The sequence below is a fragment of the Prunus avium genome, chromosome 1 (genome assembly GCF_965620075.1).
Source record: "Prunus avium chromosome 1, drPruAviu1.hap1.1, whole genome shotgun sequence".
Taxonomy (NCBI): Eukaryota; Viridiplantae; Streptophyta; class Magnoliopsida; order Rosales; family Rosaceae; genus Prunus; species Prunus avium.
In genome coordinates this window covers 5,655,487-5,671,710 of record NC_142284.1, presented here as the reverse complement: position 1 = coordinate 5,671,710, position 16,224 = coordinate 5,655,487, and the positions used below count along the sequence as shown (strand labels likewise).

Here is a 16,224-nt window from a genome sequence, read left to right as displayed (position 1 = left end):
GCAGGGGGCATTTCACCAATTTAGCCATTCAATTATTGTAAGTTTAGTACTTTCTTAAAGCACCAAGTTCATTGATTTGTAGGACACAATTAGATGTCAAAACGGTTTTCGATTTGTCTAATTTTTGGTAAGGATGATCTATGAATGTAGCCTTGAAAAATAGATGATTTGGTTTAGGTCATTTCAAATTAATATCCAACCTTTAAAATCTTGCAAACTTGTACACGAACTCACATAAACCTTACATATTGATCTCCCTACTAGTGCATCTGTTAATTTTTTCCGTTAAATGCTTACGTGGCATAGGTGAGTATAACTCTAATGCGGACAAGTGCTCCATGTGGACAAAAAATCATAAGAAATTCATTATGTTTTAAAATAATTAATAAATCAAATTTATAAAAAGATAAGATAACTTAAATTGAAAAATTAAAAATCGAATTAGATCACATGTTGCACTAGTAGTCCTTTTCGGTAAATCTGTCAATTTTTTCATTAAAAATAAGCACGTGACCTACATTTTGGGGGCAAATGTAAGTTTTCTAAGCCAAATTTATAAATAAAATTATTAAAAAAAAAACTAAAAAAAAACTAAGTACACAAAACAAAAAGCAAAAAAAGAAAAGCCACATCCATGACTCTCCCATTACTCATGCTTGAATCCAAATTTTGAAGTTACTCAGGAAGCATTCGTGATGAATGCCTTTTCAAACACGCGGGAGGATTGTAGCTCCGGGGGGTTTGCTCTCCTCCTGACCATCACAAATATCAACCTTGTTGGTTGCGGGTTTAATGGTAAGAGCTCTCCATGATAGAAGTATGTACGTCCGCTGATATTAGTTACTGTAGATTTCTACCAAAAGCTTCTTTTTTTCTACACATCTTTGGGGTGTAATTTATAAACTATAAACTAAACTAGGGCTGTAAACTTGGTTGAGCTGGGCCAGCCCTAGCTTGAGAGGAGTTAGCCTAAGCCCTACCTAGTTGCGGGCTTTTTCAGCCCAAAGGGTTTAATAGGCTGGGTCTGGCCCATCTTATCCTAAATAGGCTAAGCTCAGGTCCTACCCATATAGAAAAACTTAAATGAAATGAGGATAGCACTGTTTAGCTATCAACAACAAATCACGCTATGCCAAATGGAAATGTTATCACGCGTGGCATAGCGTGATTGGCCGAGGATAGCAAAACAATGATATCCCTGTTGCACACAAATGTTTCTCCTACCTAAGGGTCTTGACTTGTAGACTAGTGATTTCAGGTTCAAACCTCCATAACACCTTGGTAGTGTGTGTGTGAGAAACTCAATTTCCTTTTCGTTTAGATTATTACTTGTATTTTAAAAAAATAAAATTAATTAAATAAAAGAGTAATTAATATTAGCTTATTTTATAAATATATGATTTATTAACTTAATTACCGGGCAGGGCTCGCCTTCCCATGGAATAAAATTTAAAGCACATGTCCACTCTTTACACAACGGGCCAGGTTGAGACCGCCCTTAATAACGGGTCAAGCCAACCCATTGCCTAAAAAATAGGGTTGGGGCATTTTTACAGGCCTATTTTGCCCACTGAAGAGGGATATTTTTTGACAGTTCTCAATGAAAAACAACCATATAATTGCATAATCTTAAGAATATAATTTGGTTTTACCAATCATGGAAAGTGCATACTAACAAGAAAAGGAAAAACAATAGTAGGAACCAAAAATCTGAAAGAGCCTAAAAATATTTTTTTAATTTTTTTGAAGTTTTCCCATGATATATGGATTCACATTAATCATTCAGAACTAGGGTTTCAAATTAAAAAATTGAATGCAAAGGTGAAGAGGAAGAAGAAAACTGATAACACCCAAGTTGCCTTTTCTTTCTTTGACTGTTGTTTATAATTCATTAACTCAACAAAACAAATATAGACTAGAGCTATCAGATCCAATCAAACTTAAGATAATATATAGACCCGGCAATATTGCACACGACCCGTTAACACGACACGAATTCGCACGAAATTATCAGTATTTGGGTTGAGCTTATTGGGTCGGGTTGAAAACGGGTGAACCTGTTAGCCACCCGTTAAGCTAACGGGTCGTTTCGGGTCGAAAACGGGTTAACCCGTTACCACCCGTTAAGAAGGTTAATTTTGTAATTTTGCAAAATATTTTTCTTTTCTTTTCTTCTTCCCCTTTTCTTTCTTCTTTCCGTGTCTTTTTCTTCTTACCTTTTTGTCTTTTTCTTCTTTCCCCTTTTCCTTTTTCTTCTTCCTCTCGTTCTTCTCTTCTGCTCTGTTCTTCTCTTTTTCTCTTCTGCTATCTTTTTGTCAAGATTCTCTTCTGCTCTTCTTCTCTTTTTCTCTTCTGCTATCTTTTTGTCAAGATTCTCTTATGCTCTTCTTCTCTCCACTCAATAGACTCCGCCAACCCAGCCACCAGGGATGACTTCGCCAACCCAGCCACCAGGGATCAAGGAGGAGGTATCTAGGTCGGTCCACAGAGGGTGATTGATTCTAGAGTTTTTGGTTTTGGTTCTCTCAGTTAATTTTGAATTTTCTTTCTTCCTCAATTTATTTAGTTGTTAAGTTTTTAAGATATCTGTGAGAGAGAGATATATACTGTTTTGGGGTGAGAGGACTGAAATGAAGAGGGAAAGAGGGAAGAAAAGTTAGGGTTGGGGTTTGGGGGAAAAAAGACAGAGAAGGCGTGTTGGTAGAGAAGCTGTGATAGTTTTTTTTTTTTTTTTTTTCTTTCTGGTTTATTCTTAACGGGTTAACGGGTCGTGTCGGATATTCGCGAATTGTAACGGGTCGTGTTTGGGTCTAGTATTTGTCACCCGTTAACTTAACGGGTCGTGTTCGTGTCAACCCGTTAAGAAAACGGATTAACCCGTTAACGACCCGAAACCCGTTAAAACGACCCGTTTGCCAGCTCTAATAATATATGCGACTGTAGAGTATTTCACTTACTATGGTGGTTCAAAATCAACGGTAGTTAAATACAACAAACGGAGTTATGTTTTTAATCTTCTCTAGGACTAATAAGTTTCTGATAATCGAATTCGGATCATAATCTGATAACATGAATCTAAATGTATTTGGATATAAACCAATTCAATCTGTTTAAAGGTCTGATGGATAATACTTAATCTTAATTCTCCCAGCCTTGGGATCAGCAAGCAATCTGAAACTCTTCTCAGAAGGATTGATGGTTCCACAGCCTCTTCCTCCACAATAATCAACAATTTTAACTTTAATACCGAAATCCTTACTATACTTGCAAGAGTTCGATTTAAAATTAGAACGATAAGCATATTATAAGACAATGATCATGTAGTTTGGTGGCACTCAATTTCTACTTTGTTCGAAGATGTTTTAAATTCAAATCTTATACACGATAAATGCTCATTAATTATTTTTTATTTTTGTTTTTAAAAACATAGACATACTACACAAGATCAGTTAATATCAATAGTAATGCATATACTTAACGAAAATATGGAGATGTATAAAAGGTTGCAGTTCCCCTATACATCTTTTCCAAGACAGTGTTGTACATTATCATTGAAAATGGTCCTTTGATTGAGCGGAAAAGACTTTCCTTTCATTTTCTTGTGCCCTTTGATTACATAATTATCTACGAACTATGTATAACTATTTATCTTAATCTCAGCTTTAATATCTGCGAACCTATTCCCCTACCCTCCCTCAACTCGATCGACGTTTTCTACCACCACCACCACAGTATGTGTATGATTTAGGTATATTCAATTAAGTCCCATGATATATATGTATTTTTGTTTCCAAAACAAGAGGTATTAGTTTTTATAAAAACATTTTGTTTGGCGCAGTTGATTTTTCTAGAGTATTTGGTATATTTTCTTGGGCAGGAGAGCTCAAGTGCAACCGGTTCAGGAAGTTAATATGGAGCTAAGCTAACTAATCATTTGGGCCTACTTCACCATATCATCTTATGATTTGAACCGTTCATTATTATAATTAGGTCATCATTCAAAGATCACCCTGATAAAAAAATTTGTCAAATTAAACAACACTTAGTCATCTAGCTATAAGAAAATACACAGACGAACATAATACTTTCTAAAAACAATGAAAATATTAACGATAATAGTCAAATGGTTAAATAATTTTGATTAATTTGGCTAAACTTTTGCAAGGGTGATCTTGAAATGATGATCTAAAATTTAAAAAATTCAGATAATGAAATGATATTGTGGGGTAGTCCCAAACGAGGAATTAATTAGCATTGTATTGTCAATTAGTACTTGAGCACATCTGCAATTTCTGGCCATTGATACATGTGCGAATCATAAAGTTGTTAGTAAAGTCAAAGACAAAACATAGACATCCCTAAATGGCTTGTCTACCACCTTGTTACTTTTCCTTGTTTTCATATTCCTTGTTTTAGGGATGGAAACTCTCCATGTTTCCCTCCATGTCTTGTGCATTGTTTGTAACTAATAATCACCTTGTATACTTGTATATCTAACCCTTCACTAAGTAAGAAACTCAATTGGCAGATTTGAATTCTCTGCAAAACCTATCTTGTTCTTCTTATTATACATTCTCAACTCTCTCAATTACACTATATTTGGCATGGTATCAGAGCAATCGATTTTGGTTGCCTCTGCATAACCTTGTTCTTGCCTAAATCTCTACCTATCCTTGCCCATAATTTGCTGTTATATTATTCCTACCTCATACTTTGCCTTGCCTCAAAATTGGTCTTGATCACAAGCCCTTTTTGTGCTCTTGTTTGCTGAAGTTTTAAGCTATTTCTTCCTTTACATCCTTTTATATACTTACCTCATGGGTGACACCAACGACTCCATCAACGACTCCACGGACGACTCCTCTAAAATCGACTCCACCAAGATCGACTCCACAACACCACCACCACCCCGGTCCTCTCATGACTACTCTCCAATTACTCCTGATAAGTTGGATGGGTCCAACTATCCTGCATGGTCTCGTAGTGTTCGCTTGGCCATCACTGCTCGTCGTATGGCTGGTTTCATTAATGGTAAAAAGATTGCCCCTGCCATTGATGATCCTAGCTATGAAGCTTGGGATGAAGACAACTGTTTGGTGCAGTCATGGCTCCTCAACTCCATGACCAAAAATGTACGTGCCTTATTTGATCACTGCTCAACGGCTTATGCGGTGTGGGACGCAGCTCGGAAGACATATACTGTCACACAGAATAGCTCCAAGTTGTACCAACTCCGTCGTCAGTCAGTCACCACCTCTCAAAGTGGTGAACCTGTGAATGTATTCTACGAAAAATTACACATAATATGGCAGGAAATTGACAGCCTCCGTCCCTGCAAACATACCAATCCCGATGATGTGGCTCTTCACCAACAAGCACTTGAGGTGGAACGTGTGTACGATTTTTTGGGAGGACTCGATCCCAACTTTGATTCCGTTCGTAGTCGGATTCTTGCCATGAATCCGCTTCCAGCAGTCATTGAAGCTTATGCACTAGTGGTAGAAGAAGATAATCGCCAATCTTCCATGCTTGGCGGTGGGAGTGCAATGGCGGTCAAGCCATATCGGCCACCACACCGTACGTCCTCCGGACTTCCCCCCCGGGGTCCCAAAACTGACAATGCAAAGGGAACTGAGAAGTGCACTCATTGTGGTGGTGATCATCTTGTTGAGAAGTGCTTCAAGCTTCATGGTTATCCTGAGTGGTGGGATGCTTTCAAATCCCGCAACAAAACACCCAAGGCAGCATGTGTTATAACTACCGATGCCTCTCCATCTTCCACCCTACTCTCCGACTCCAAATCAGGTACACAACCCACTACATGGATAATTGACACAGGTGCCACTGATCATATGACTTTTGACTCTACTATGTTTTCCACAATATCTTCTAAGTCTCGTCATCCTTACATCACTAGTGCCAATGGAGTCCCCTCTAATGTTGCTGGTGAAGGAACTATATCACTTTCCCCTTCCTTATCTTTATCTCATACACTACTTGTTCCCTCCATCAATTGCAATTTGCTGTCTGTTGGAAAATTACTTGACTCACATAACTGTTATGCCACATTCTATCCTTCCCATTGTCTTTTTCAGGACCTCACGACTCACGCGACGATTGGGCATGGTAAACGAAGAGGGGGGTTGTATTCCTTGACGGTCTCTTCACCACCAAGGGCAGCTCATACTCAAGGTTCCAGCTCACAAGCTCGCAATCAACATCAGATTTGGCTTTGGCATCGTCGTCTAGGACATCCATCCTTTGGCTATCTTCAACGTTTGTTTCCGTCTTTGTTTCGTGGCCTAGATCATTCTCAGTTTCAGTGTGAAACCTGTGTATTGGCCAAAAGCCATCGAACTGTTTTTCCCTTAAGTGATAATAAAACGGAATTCCCTTTTGATTTGGTTCACTCTGATGTTTGGGGTCCTGCTAAAGTTTCTTCCAATGGCAAAAGATGGTTTATTACATTTATTGATGATTGTACTCGCATGACTTGGGTATATTTACTAGCTCATAAAAGTGACGTTTCCGCTGCAATCCGTGAATTTCATGCTATGATTACCACACAGTTCCAAGCTTCCATCAAAGTATTCCGGTCTGATAATGGTGGGGAATATGTGAACAATGTCTTGGCACATTTCTTTCGAGACCAAGGCATCATTCATCAAACCTCCACATCTTTCACTCCGCAACAAAATGGTGTCGCAGAGCGAAAGAATCGACAATTACTTGAGGTTACTCGTGCTTACATGCTGGATAAATCGGTCCCTCACTACTTATGGGGACATGCCCTTCTTTCTGCAGTATATGTAATTAATCGAGTGCCGAGTAGTGTTTTGAAGTTTGAAACTCCACTGAACACCTTGGCTCGTCATGTCTCTCTTCCTACAGTCCTCAAGCTGCCTCCTCGCATATTTGGTTGTGTTGTATATGCTCATGTTCCATCTCATCAAAGAAGTAAGCTGGACCCTTGTGCCATTCGATGTGTGTTCGTTGGGTATGGATCAACTCAAAAGGGATACAAGTGTTACCATCCTCCTACTCGTAAGCTCTTTGTCACTATGGATGCCACATTTCATGAAGATTTATCCTACTTTAAAGCTGCTATGCCCCCTTCTCTTCAGGGGGAGAGAAGGAATGAAGAGAAGGAAGAAAAGGAAGAAAATATCCAAGTCTGTGACAAAACGACCGGTCGCAACCCAGAAGCGACCGGTCGCTTTCCTGAAACGACCGGTCGCACTGACCACAGCGACCGGTCGCATTGCTCCAGCGATGATGAAGATCGACTCTGTGACAAAATGACCGGTCGCAACCCAGAAGCGACCGGTCGCTTTCCTGAAACGACCGGTCGCACTGACCGCGACCGGTCGCCTTGCTCCAGCGATGATGAAGATCGACTCTATGACAAAACGACCGGTCGTAATCCAGAAGCGACCGGTCGTCGTGACAAAACGACCGGTCGCACAGAATCCAGCGACCGGTCGCCAAGCACCAGTGAACTTCAAAATTTGGACAGCGATGAAGGTATTGGAAAATTGTCGTTCTTATTTGGTGAAGATCCCGGAGGAGACAATTCAAATGGTTGCTGCGATCAACAACAAAATACAACCCCTTCTTCTCAACCATCGGACCAGTCGTCTCGTGATGAGGAAACACTTGAGGTAATTCCCGAAGCACCTAATGCTATACCATACACTCTCCCACCTAGGACCACTAGAGGAAAACCCAAGCCTCAATATTGTCCTGACCTTACTGCCAAATCTAAATATCCCATTAATAACCATGTTTCAACTCATAGATTGTCAAAGTCATATGCATCATTTGTCAATCAATTATCTACTGTATGTGTTCCAAATAAGTGGCAGGATGCTATAACAGATTCCAGATGGGCTGAAGCAATGGCGATTGAAATGGAAGCTCTGGAAAAGAATTCTACATGGGAAATGGTCCAGTTGCCACAAGGGAAGAAACCAGTTGGATGTCGGTGGATATACACCATTAAATACAAAGCTGATGGATCCATAGATCGATACAAAGCTCGATTAGTGGCCAAAGGGTATACACAAACATATGGAATTGACTACCAAGAGACATTTGCACCTGTTGCCAAGATCAATACCGTACGTGTTCTCATGTCATTGGCTGCAAACCTTGATTGGCCACTATTGCAGTATGATGTAAAGAATGCATTTCTTCACGGGGAATTGCAAGAAGAAGTGTATATGGAACCACCACCAGGGATCTCCATGGCACTTGGTCCCAACACCGTGTGCAAGCTGAGAAAATCCTTATACGGGCTAAAGCAGTCACCACGAGCCTGGTTTGGAAAATTCACAGATTCTATGAAGCGCTTTGGGTACACTCAGAGCCACTCGGATCACACTTTATTCTTAAAGCGTCGTGGTGACAAACTTACGGCCCTTATCATCTATGTTGATGATATGGTGGTTACCGGTAATGACAATGAAGAAATGAAGAATTTGCAGAAGCTCCTTGCTAGTAAATTTGAGATGAAGGAATTAGGTGAGTTACAATATTTTCTTGGCATAGAAGTTGCTAGATCAACACATGGCATATTTCTATCCCAACGAAAATATGTGTTAGACTTGTTAACAGAAACTGGAATGCTTGATTGTAAGCCAGCTGACACACCTATTGAGCAGAACCACAAGTTAGGGATGTATCCAGACCAAGCACCCACTGACAAAGAAAGGTATCAAAGATTGGTTGGGCGACTGATTTATCTATCACACACACGCCCCGACATAGCTTATGCTGTGAGTATGGTGAGTCAGTTTATGCATCAACCAAGTGAGGCACACATGAATGCAGTAACTCGGATCATGAGGTACTTGAAGGCTGCCCCTGCCAAAGGGTTGATATTCTCCAAACATACACATATGAACCCAGAAGGATACACAGATGCGGATTGGGCAGGATCCATCACAGATAGACGTTCTACTTCTGGATACTTTACATTTGTGGGGGGCAACTTAGTCACTTGGAGAAGTAAGAAGCAAAAAGTTGTGGCTAGATCAAGTGCTGAAGCAGAATTTAGGGGAATGGCTCAAGGAGTTTGTGAATTGCTCTGGTTACGGAAATTACTGAAGGATCTGGGAATTAAACCATTGAAAGCTACAAACTTGTACTGCGACAATAAATCAGCTATCGAGATAGCACATAACCCAGTACAACACGACCGTACCAAACATGTGGAAGTCGACCGACACTTCATCAAAGAGAAACTAGAAAGGGGTATAATCAAGTTTCCATTTGTAAACTCGGAAAACCAACTTGCTGACATCTTGACGAAGGCCGTATCAAGTAAAGTTTTCCATGACTCACTGGACAAGTTGGGCATGCGTGATATCTTTGCACCAACTTGAGGGGGAGTGTTAGTAAAGTCAAAGACAAAACATAGACATCCCTAAATGGCTTGTCTACCACCTTGTTACTTTTCCTTGTTTTCATATTCCTTGTTTTAGGGATGGAAACTCTCCATGTTTCCCTCCATGTCTTGTGCATTGTTTGTAACTAATAATCACCTTGTATACTTGTATATCTAACCCTTCACTAAGTAAGAAACTCAATTGGCAGATTTGAATTCTCTGCAAAACCTATCTTGTTCTTCTTATTATACATTCTCAACTCTCTCAATTACACTATATTTGGCAAAAGTTTGCCTTGTTTTGAACTTAATTAGAACGGAAAACGTTGGAAATAAATATCTGGGGACTATCAGGTTGGTTGAGAGAGATGGAGTTAGATTTGTGAGAGGTCTTTATGAAACAAGGACTGTGAATGTGAAATGGAGCCAGAACTTGTTGAGTACGTGGTGGATCGATCTTTATATACACTACAAACTCAGTCCAAGTCAAGCAATTTACGAAGACTCAAAAAAATCTTTGAATATCTCACTTGCAATTGTGTCGTGTTTTATACTTTAACACAATTTTCCAAGAAACTTGTTATATCCGCAAGGTTTGAAAGCAGCTAAAGCTTATTTTAGCTATAGCCACTTCTCAAGTGACAACTCCAACACTCGTTTATTCTAGCTAGTCTTAAATTTTTCACCATTGGCTTTTTATTCATGAATGGGATTAGTGTACTTGACAAACGTAGAGAGCTATTTGAAATGAATAATTTTTTCTTATTTAAAAAAGAAAAAAGCTTAGAGTACTTGAGAAAAGTGTAGAGAGCAAATGAAATATTTTAAGTCTCTCCTCGAAACTTAAAAAACTGAAAAATATGGTTTTTAAAATGGATACTCTTTAGTAAGTGGGTAAGAGTACTCACTCATGCATTCGAAGTCGTATATTACCCCATCGCCCAATATATTATATGAAAGATTAAAAATAAAATCAAGAGCCCTTAAAAGGCTGTTGGAGTATGCATTTATCACAATCCTCTCCAATTAGCTAAGGAGCCAAGATAGAGAGGCTCTTTGAAGATACTAAAACCTATAGTTTAAAAAACAAGAAGAAATTTTTTGCTTCCATATTGTATTTGCTTTATCCACTTGCTCATAAAAATTTACTCGTCTCGTTGAGTTATAATATTAGTACCTGAAATGTGATTATGTAAATCAATAGTTCCACAAATTTATCAACAAGCAACGAAATTTTCCACAAATTTCCGCTTTCTGTCATTTCATTGGAAGTTGATCTAAGAGAGAGACTTCATTCCATCACACAAATTGCTTCAAGACAAGTCAAGAAAGTTGAATATTCAATAGAAAGTTGAATATTCAATCTGCTGTATAAAAGTCTTAGTCATGCATTGGGTACATTTCCGTTCAGCTTCGACCATGAAATTTATATTTGGAGTTAGCCCCTCTCATGTTTACATTGCAGCTTAGATTGCGAGACATCTTTACCAATCAAATTTTCCAATTTTCTCTGCCGACATATAGACAAGGGCTGTAAATTTCTGGTCTTCAAAGACCACTAGCACCTTTATGGGACTTAAGATGATTGACCCTTTGGCCCTCGGACCCCAAGAGACGACTGCCCCCTATACATGGACAATGGAAACACAATGTGCATAATTTTTTTGTTTCCCATGTTAATGAAATATGACAAGTTGGTGAAAATAGATGACCCAATGTGATTATGTTCGATAAACATGAGAGAAAAAAAAAGAGTGGATCCAAATTCACCATTTTATGATGATTTATTTGTCCCAATATTAAGTTTGGATGTTGGCGTAGCGTGGAATGCATGACATTGGATCCAATAATTAAGGGTTGTTTGAGACTGTTTGTCGAGATTTTAATTAGAATATTAATGATTATTAGGAATTGATTAGAGAGTAAATGCATGCATATATAGCCAATAGGGTCTAGCCCAATGAAAAAGGGCCTTGATTTGCATACTAGTGATTTTAGGCTCGAAACCTCATGACATCGTGGCAATGTATGTGAGAGAAAAACCCTCTCCTTCTGTTAGAGTATTGCTTGTACTAAAAAAACCATGCATATATATACATGCTTACTAATCTAGTTATTAATAAGTTGCCAACAAGTCCATAGATCGCACCTCCTCTCCCCTTTCCAAACTTTGACCTAATTAACCCATAAAAAAAAAAAACAAAAGTTATTAATAAGTTATATGGTCCCACTCATTAATTCCTCTTTCCTTTCCAAACTTTGACCCAATTGACCAAAAAAAAAGAATAAGTTATATGTTCCCACTCATTAATTCCTCTTTCCTTTTCCAAACTTTGACCCAATTGACCAAAAAAAAAAGAATAAGTTATTAATAAGTTATATGGTCCCACTCATTAATTCTTGATACTGATGGAAGTGCAAGAAAACAAGGGTCAATTGTTGAAGTCAAACCTCCAGGGAAATGGCTATCTTGTCACTACTATTATATAAACGGATGGCCGATCATGCAAATTCACACATGCATCTTTGCAGCACTATCAAACCAAACTTGAGCCTTTACCTTAATATTACATCCAAACTGCCCATCATGTTCATGATGAAATGCCCAAAAATTCTCTTTCTTTTTGGACTTGTATTATTGCACTACTCATGCTTCCTTCAGTCTGCCATATCTTCATCAACTTCCAACTTCACAGACCAATCTGCCCTCCTTGCCATCCAATCTAAACTCCGTTTTGACCCCACCAATATTGTTTTGGGTGGTAACTGGACTACCAAAACAAGCTTCTGTAATTGGGTTGGGGTCTTTTGTAGCAAACGCAGGCAAAGAGTCACAGCCTTAAAGCTTTCCTATATGGCTCTCCAAGGCACCATTTCCCCTCATATTGGCAACCTCTCCTTCCTCGTCTCGCTCGATCTTCGAAACAACAGCTTCTTTGGGCCCTTGCCTAATGAAATCAGCCGTTTACATCGCCTGAGGTCAATTTTATTGCATAACAACCAGCTGCAAGGAAGCATCCCTCCAACTTTGTACCATTGCCAGAAGCTCGAAGTCCTAGTCCTTGAAGTAAACAGGCTAACAGGTCCTATACCTAGGGAGTTGGGTTTCCTACCTAGACTCCGTAGGTTATACCTCGGCCTGAATAATCTCACGGGTACAATTCCTTCATCCTTGGGTAACATTTCAACATTGGAAAGATTGAACTTGGACAGGAGCAGCCTCACAGGTTCATTCCCTTCTGCTCTCCTTAACCTAACTTCTCTAGCAATGATTTCTCTAGTTAAGAACAGCATCTCAGGAAGTCTTCCTGTGGACCTTTGCCATTATTGGCCAAATATCCAATTCATTTCATTCTCTTTCAACAAGTTCAGTGGCAAGATCCCTTCTAGAATTGGTCAATGCAGCGAGCTTACGGACTTATCTCTGTCATACAATAGCTTTGTTGGAAGCATCCCAGAAGAAGTTTGGAGCTTGCAACATCTTCAAACCCTATACCTTGGTGGTAATAAGCTGACAGGTACTATATCTCCTTCAATTGGAAACATGTCCAACTTGAAGAGGTTTGCTGTGTCACACAATAACATTGAGGGAAATATTCCAGGCAATTTGGGACATCTTTCTAATCTAGCTTTTTTGGGCTTGGCTTTTAATAGCCTAACAGGTCCAATACCTCAAGTAATCTTCAACATCTCCTCCTTGGAAGGTTTAGAAATACAATCCAATGCTCTTTCTGGAGAATTTCCATCCTCTGCAGTTTTTCTTCCTAACCTCACTTCCTTACTTTTTTATACCAATCAAATTACAGGACCTATCCCATCTTATTTTTCAAATTTTACTAAGCTCACTCAGCTTGATGCTTACAACAACTTGCTCTATGGACCAATACCCATGAATCTTGGTAGCTTGAAACATCTCCAATTCCTTAATTTGGCAGGAAATCAGCTAACAGGAGAACCCGGGTTCGATGAGCTTAGATTCCTTTCTTCTTTGTTTAATTCTAGTTCACTGGAATATATAATTTTGTCTGAAAATCCTCTAAATGGCATCATACCCGATTCCATTGGAAACTTCTCTCAATCCCTCCAGGTAATTTATGCACCTGCATGCCAAATTAGAGGCCAGATACCCAAGAGCATTGGTTCCTTGAGGAACTTGACCTTCCTTCACTTAGCAAACAACAATCTGAGTGGAAAAATACCATCATCAATTAGAGGATTGGAAACTTTGCAAAGATTGTATCTTCCAAACAATAGGATTGAAGGGTTTGTTCCGAATGAGCTTTGTCACCTGAAGAACCTAGGGGAAATATTGCTATCAAATAACAAAATCTCTGGATTGATCCCAAATTGCATAGGAAACCTCAGGCGCCTTCAAATAGTTCTCCTAGACTCCAACAGCTTTACATCATCGATACCCATGAGCTTGTGGAACCTTGAAAGTCTGTTGGTCTTAAATTTGTCATTCAATTCTTTTAATGGCGACTTACCTCAAGGAAAGTTGAATGCTGTTCAAGTGATAGATTTATCTTGGAACCAAATTGCTGGAAACATTCCAAGCGTCATTGGAGCGTTTCAAAGCCTACGCTCTCTCAATTTGTCAAACAACCTGTTTGTAGGAAACGTTCCAAAAACTTTTGGTGATCTGAAAGGGTTGGAAGATTTGGACCTATCACACAACAGTTTATCTGGCACAATACCAAAGTCTCTGGAAACACTCAAATATCTCGAGCATTTGAATTTCTCTTTCAATCATCTGTCGGGACAGATTCCTTCTGGCGGACCTTTTGCCAACTTCACTGCCCAATCATTTTTGGAGAATGGAGAACTTTGTGGGAGACCAGATTTTGGTGTCCGAAATTGCACCCCTCAAAGCACTCAAAATTCTAAGGCAGCACTACATTTGTTCAAGTATATTCTTCCAGCCATTGCCTCCACGGTGATCCTTGCAGCTCTCGTTTATAGGTTGATAAAGTACCATAAAAAAAGAAATGCAGGCCTTCCAAGCTCAGTTGAACCCACGTTATCGGCGATAGAGCATAGGATGATATCATATCAAGAACTTCGACGTGCTACAAATGATTTCTGCGAAAGCAACGCACTCGGAGTAGGAAGTTTTGGTTCTGTGTACAAGGGGATACTGTCTAATGGAACAACGGTTGCTGTCAAAGTTCTAAACTTGCAAATGGAGGGTGCCTTAAAAGGTTTCGATGCGGAATGTAAGGTGTGGAGAACAATCCGGCACAGAAATCTTGTCAAGGTCATAACTTCATGCTCGAGCCATGAGGTAAGAGCTTTGGTGCTGCAATACATGTGTAATGGCAGCCTTGAGAAGTGGTTATACTCTCACAACTATTGTCTGAATCTTGTACAAAGAGTGAGCATGATGGTTGATATTGCCTTAGCTCTGGAATATCTTCACCATGGCCAAGCAGAAGTTGTGGTGCACTGTGATTTGAAGCCTAGCAATATCCTTCTCGATGAAGACATGGTTGCACATGTGGGTGACTTTGGTCTTGCAAAAATCTTGGCAAAAAATAAAGACGAAACACAAACCAGAACTCTTGGTACACTTGGCTACGTTGCACCAGGTAAAGCAAGTAATTTATTTATTTTAGTTACTAAGATAAACTAATTGTCCTTAACTTATGCAAATCTGAAATTTGATGGTGAATTATTGATCTCTCGTCTTAGATTAATTGATAGGGAATGCTAGCATATCTATTGCTCATGACACAATTTCCAGTGTTGATGTTTATGAGCTAAACAACAGGATTCACACCATCGATTGTGGAGCCCATACTAATCATCAACAACTGAGATTGTGTCACACTCGCGTGAGACTGACTCTAACACTCTAAATTGTTTTACGTGTCCACAGAATATGGTTCTACAGGAAAAGTGTCTACAAAAGGTGATGTTTATAGCTACGGGATTATGATGTTGGAAATAATCACGAGAAAGAAACCCACAGATGAAATGTTTGCCGGAGAACAGACTTTGATACAATGGATAAATGAGTCACTCCCCAACAATTGTTTACAAGTAGTGGATGCTGGTTTATTGAGCATAGAAGAGGGCAGAAACGTAAATGCCACAAAAAATATCATTTTGTCCATCATGGAAATAAGCTTGAGGTGTTGTGAACAAGTGCCAGAGGAAAGAATGGACTTTAAGGATGTGGTGACCAAGCTCATGAAAATAAAATTGGCACTTGGAAATACAAGAAATAGGGTTTAGTGTTTAGTGATTGCCATGGTTGTGCACAATTTCGTTGTTAGTTTTTGTGTATTTTTTGGTACACTTGGCTACGTTGAAACATTTATTTTGTTTGGTTCCAATTTTTTGTTGGGATATACATTGAAACATTTATTTTGCTTGGCATGATTTGATGTGAAGAACTAGTTTTTTTTTTGTTTCAAATTCCTTCCGTTCTTATTTCTTTTGGCCACCAATTGCTTCCTAGAAATTATGTATATTTTTTTCATGTTGGGCTGAGTTCTTGTCCCCTTCATTCTTAGTTTGGGCAGTAATTCCTTATTGTTCAGATTCTCCTAGAACGGTCTCCTAGTTTCTCTTGAGTTCCCCAAACCCCAAACCCTAAACCAATATGCAAAGTGTACCTCATTTATAATCGCAAGTATGGCCACCCATCCCCTTAATATTTCTCAAAAGGCCATTTCTTTTTCTTATGTAAAAGGAAATAATGGTTGATAGCATAACTATTCATGTTTTTGGTTTTATATACAAGCGATATTGGAGAAAGAGAGATTCAAACACTACATGGAGTGACTTAATTGCTGCTGACCATTTGAGCTACAAACCTCGTGCATAAATTT

The 16,224-nt window shown here is 39.1% G+C and overlaps 1 protein-coding gene across 1 annotated transcript; it reads left to right on the top strand.

Moving 5' to 3' along the window:
• The first annotated feature begins 11,849 nt into the window (after positions 1-11,849).
• LOC110758405 (uncharacterized) lies at positions 11,850-15,778 on the top strand. The gene is made up of 2 exons (XM_021960267.2): positions 11,850-14,976; positions 15,267-15,778. The coding sequence occupies exons 1-2, from the start codon at positions 11,850-11,852 to the stop codon at positions 15,623-15,625; spliced, it is 3,486 nt and encodes a 1,161-aa protein (XP_021815959.2). The 3' UTR covers positions 15,626-15,778.
• The last annotated feature ends 446 nt before the right edge of the window (positions 15,779-16,224 follow it).

Coding starts and splice junctions, on each gene's coding strand:
- LOC110758405 (XM_021960267.2), top strand. CDS start 11,850: ATGGCTATCTTGTCACTACTATTATATAAACGGATGGCCGATCATGCA. Junction 14,977..15,266: donor ACTTGGCTACGTTGCACCAG/GTAAAGCAAGTA, acceptor ACGTGTCCACAG/AATATGGTTCTACAGGAAAA.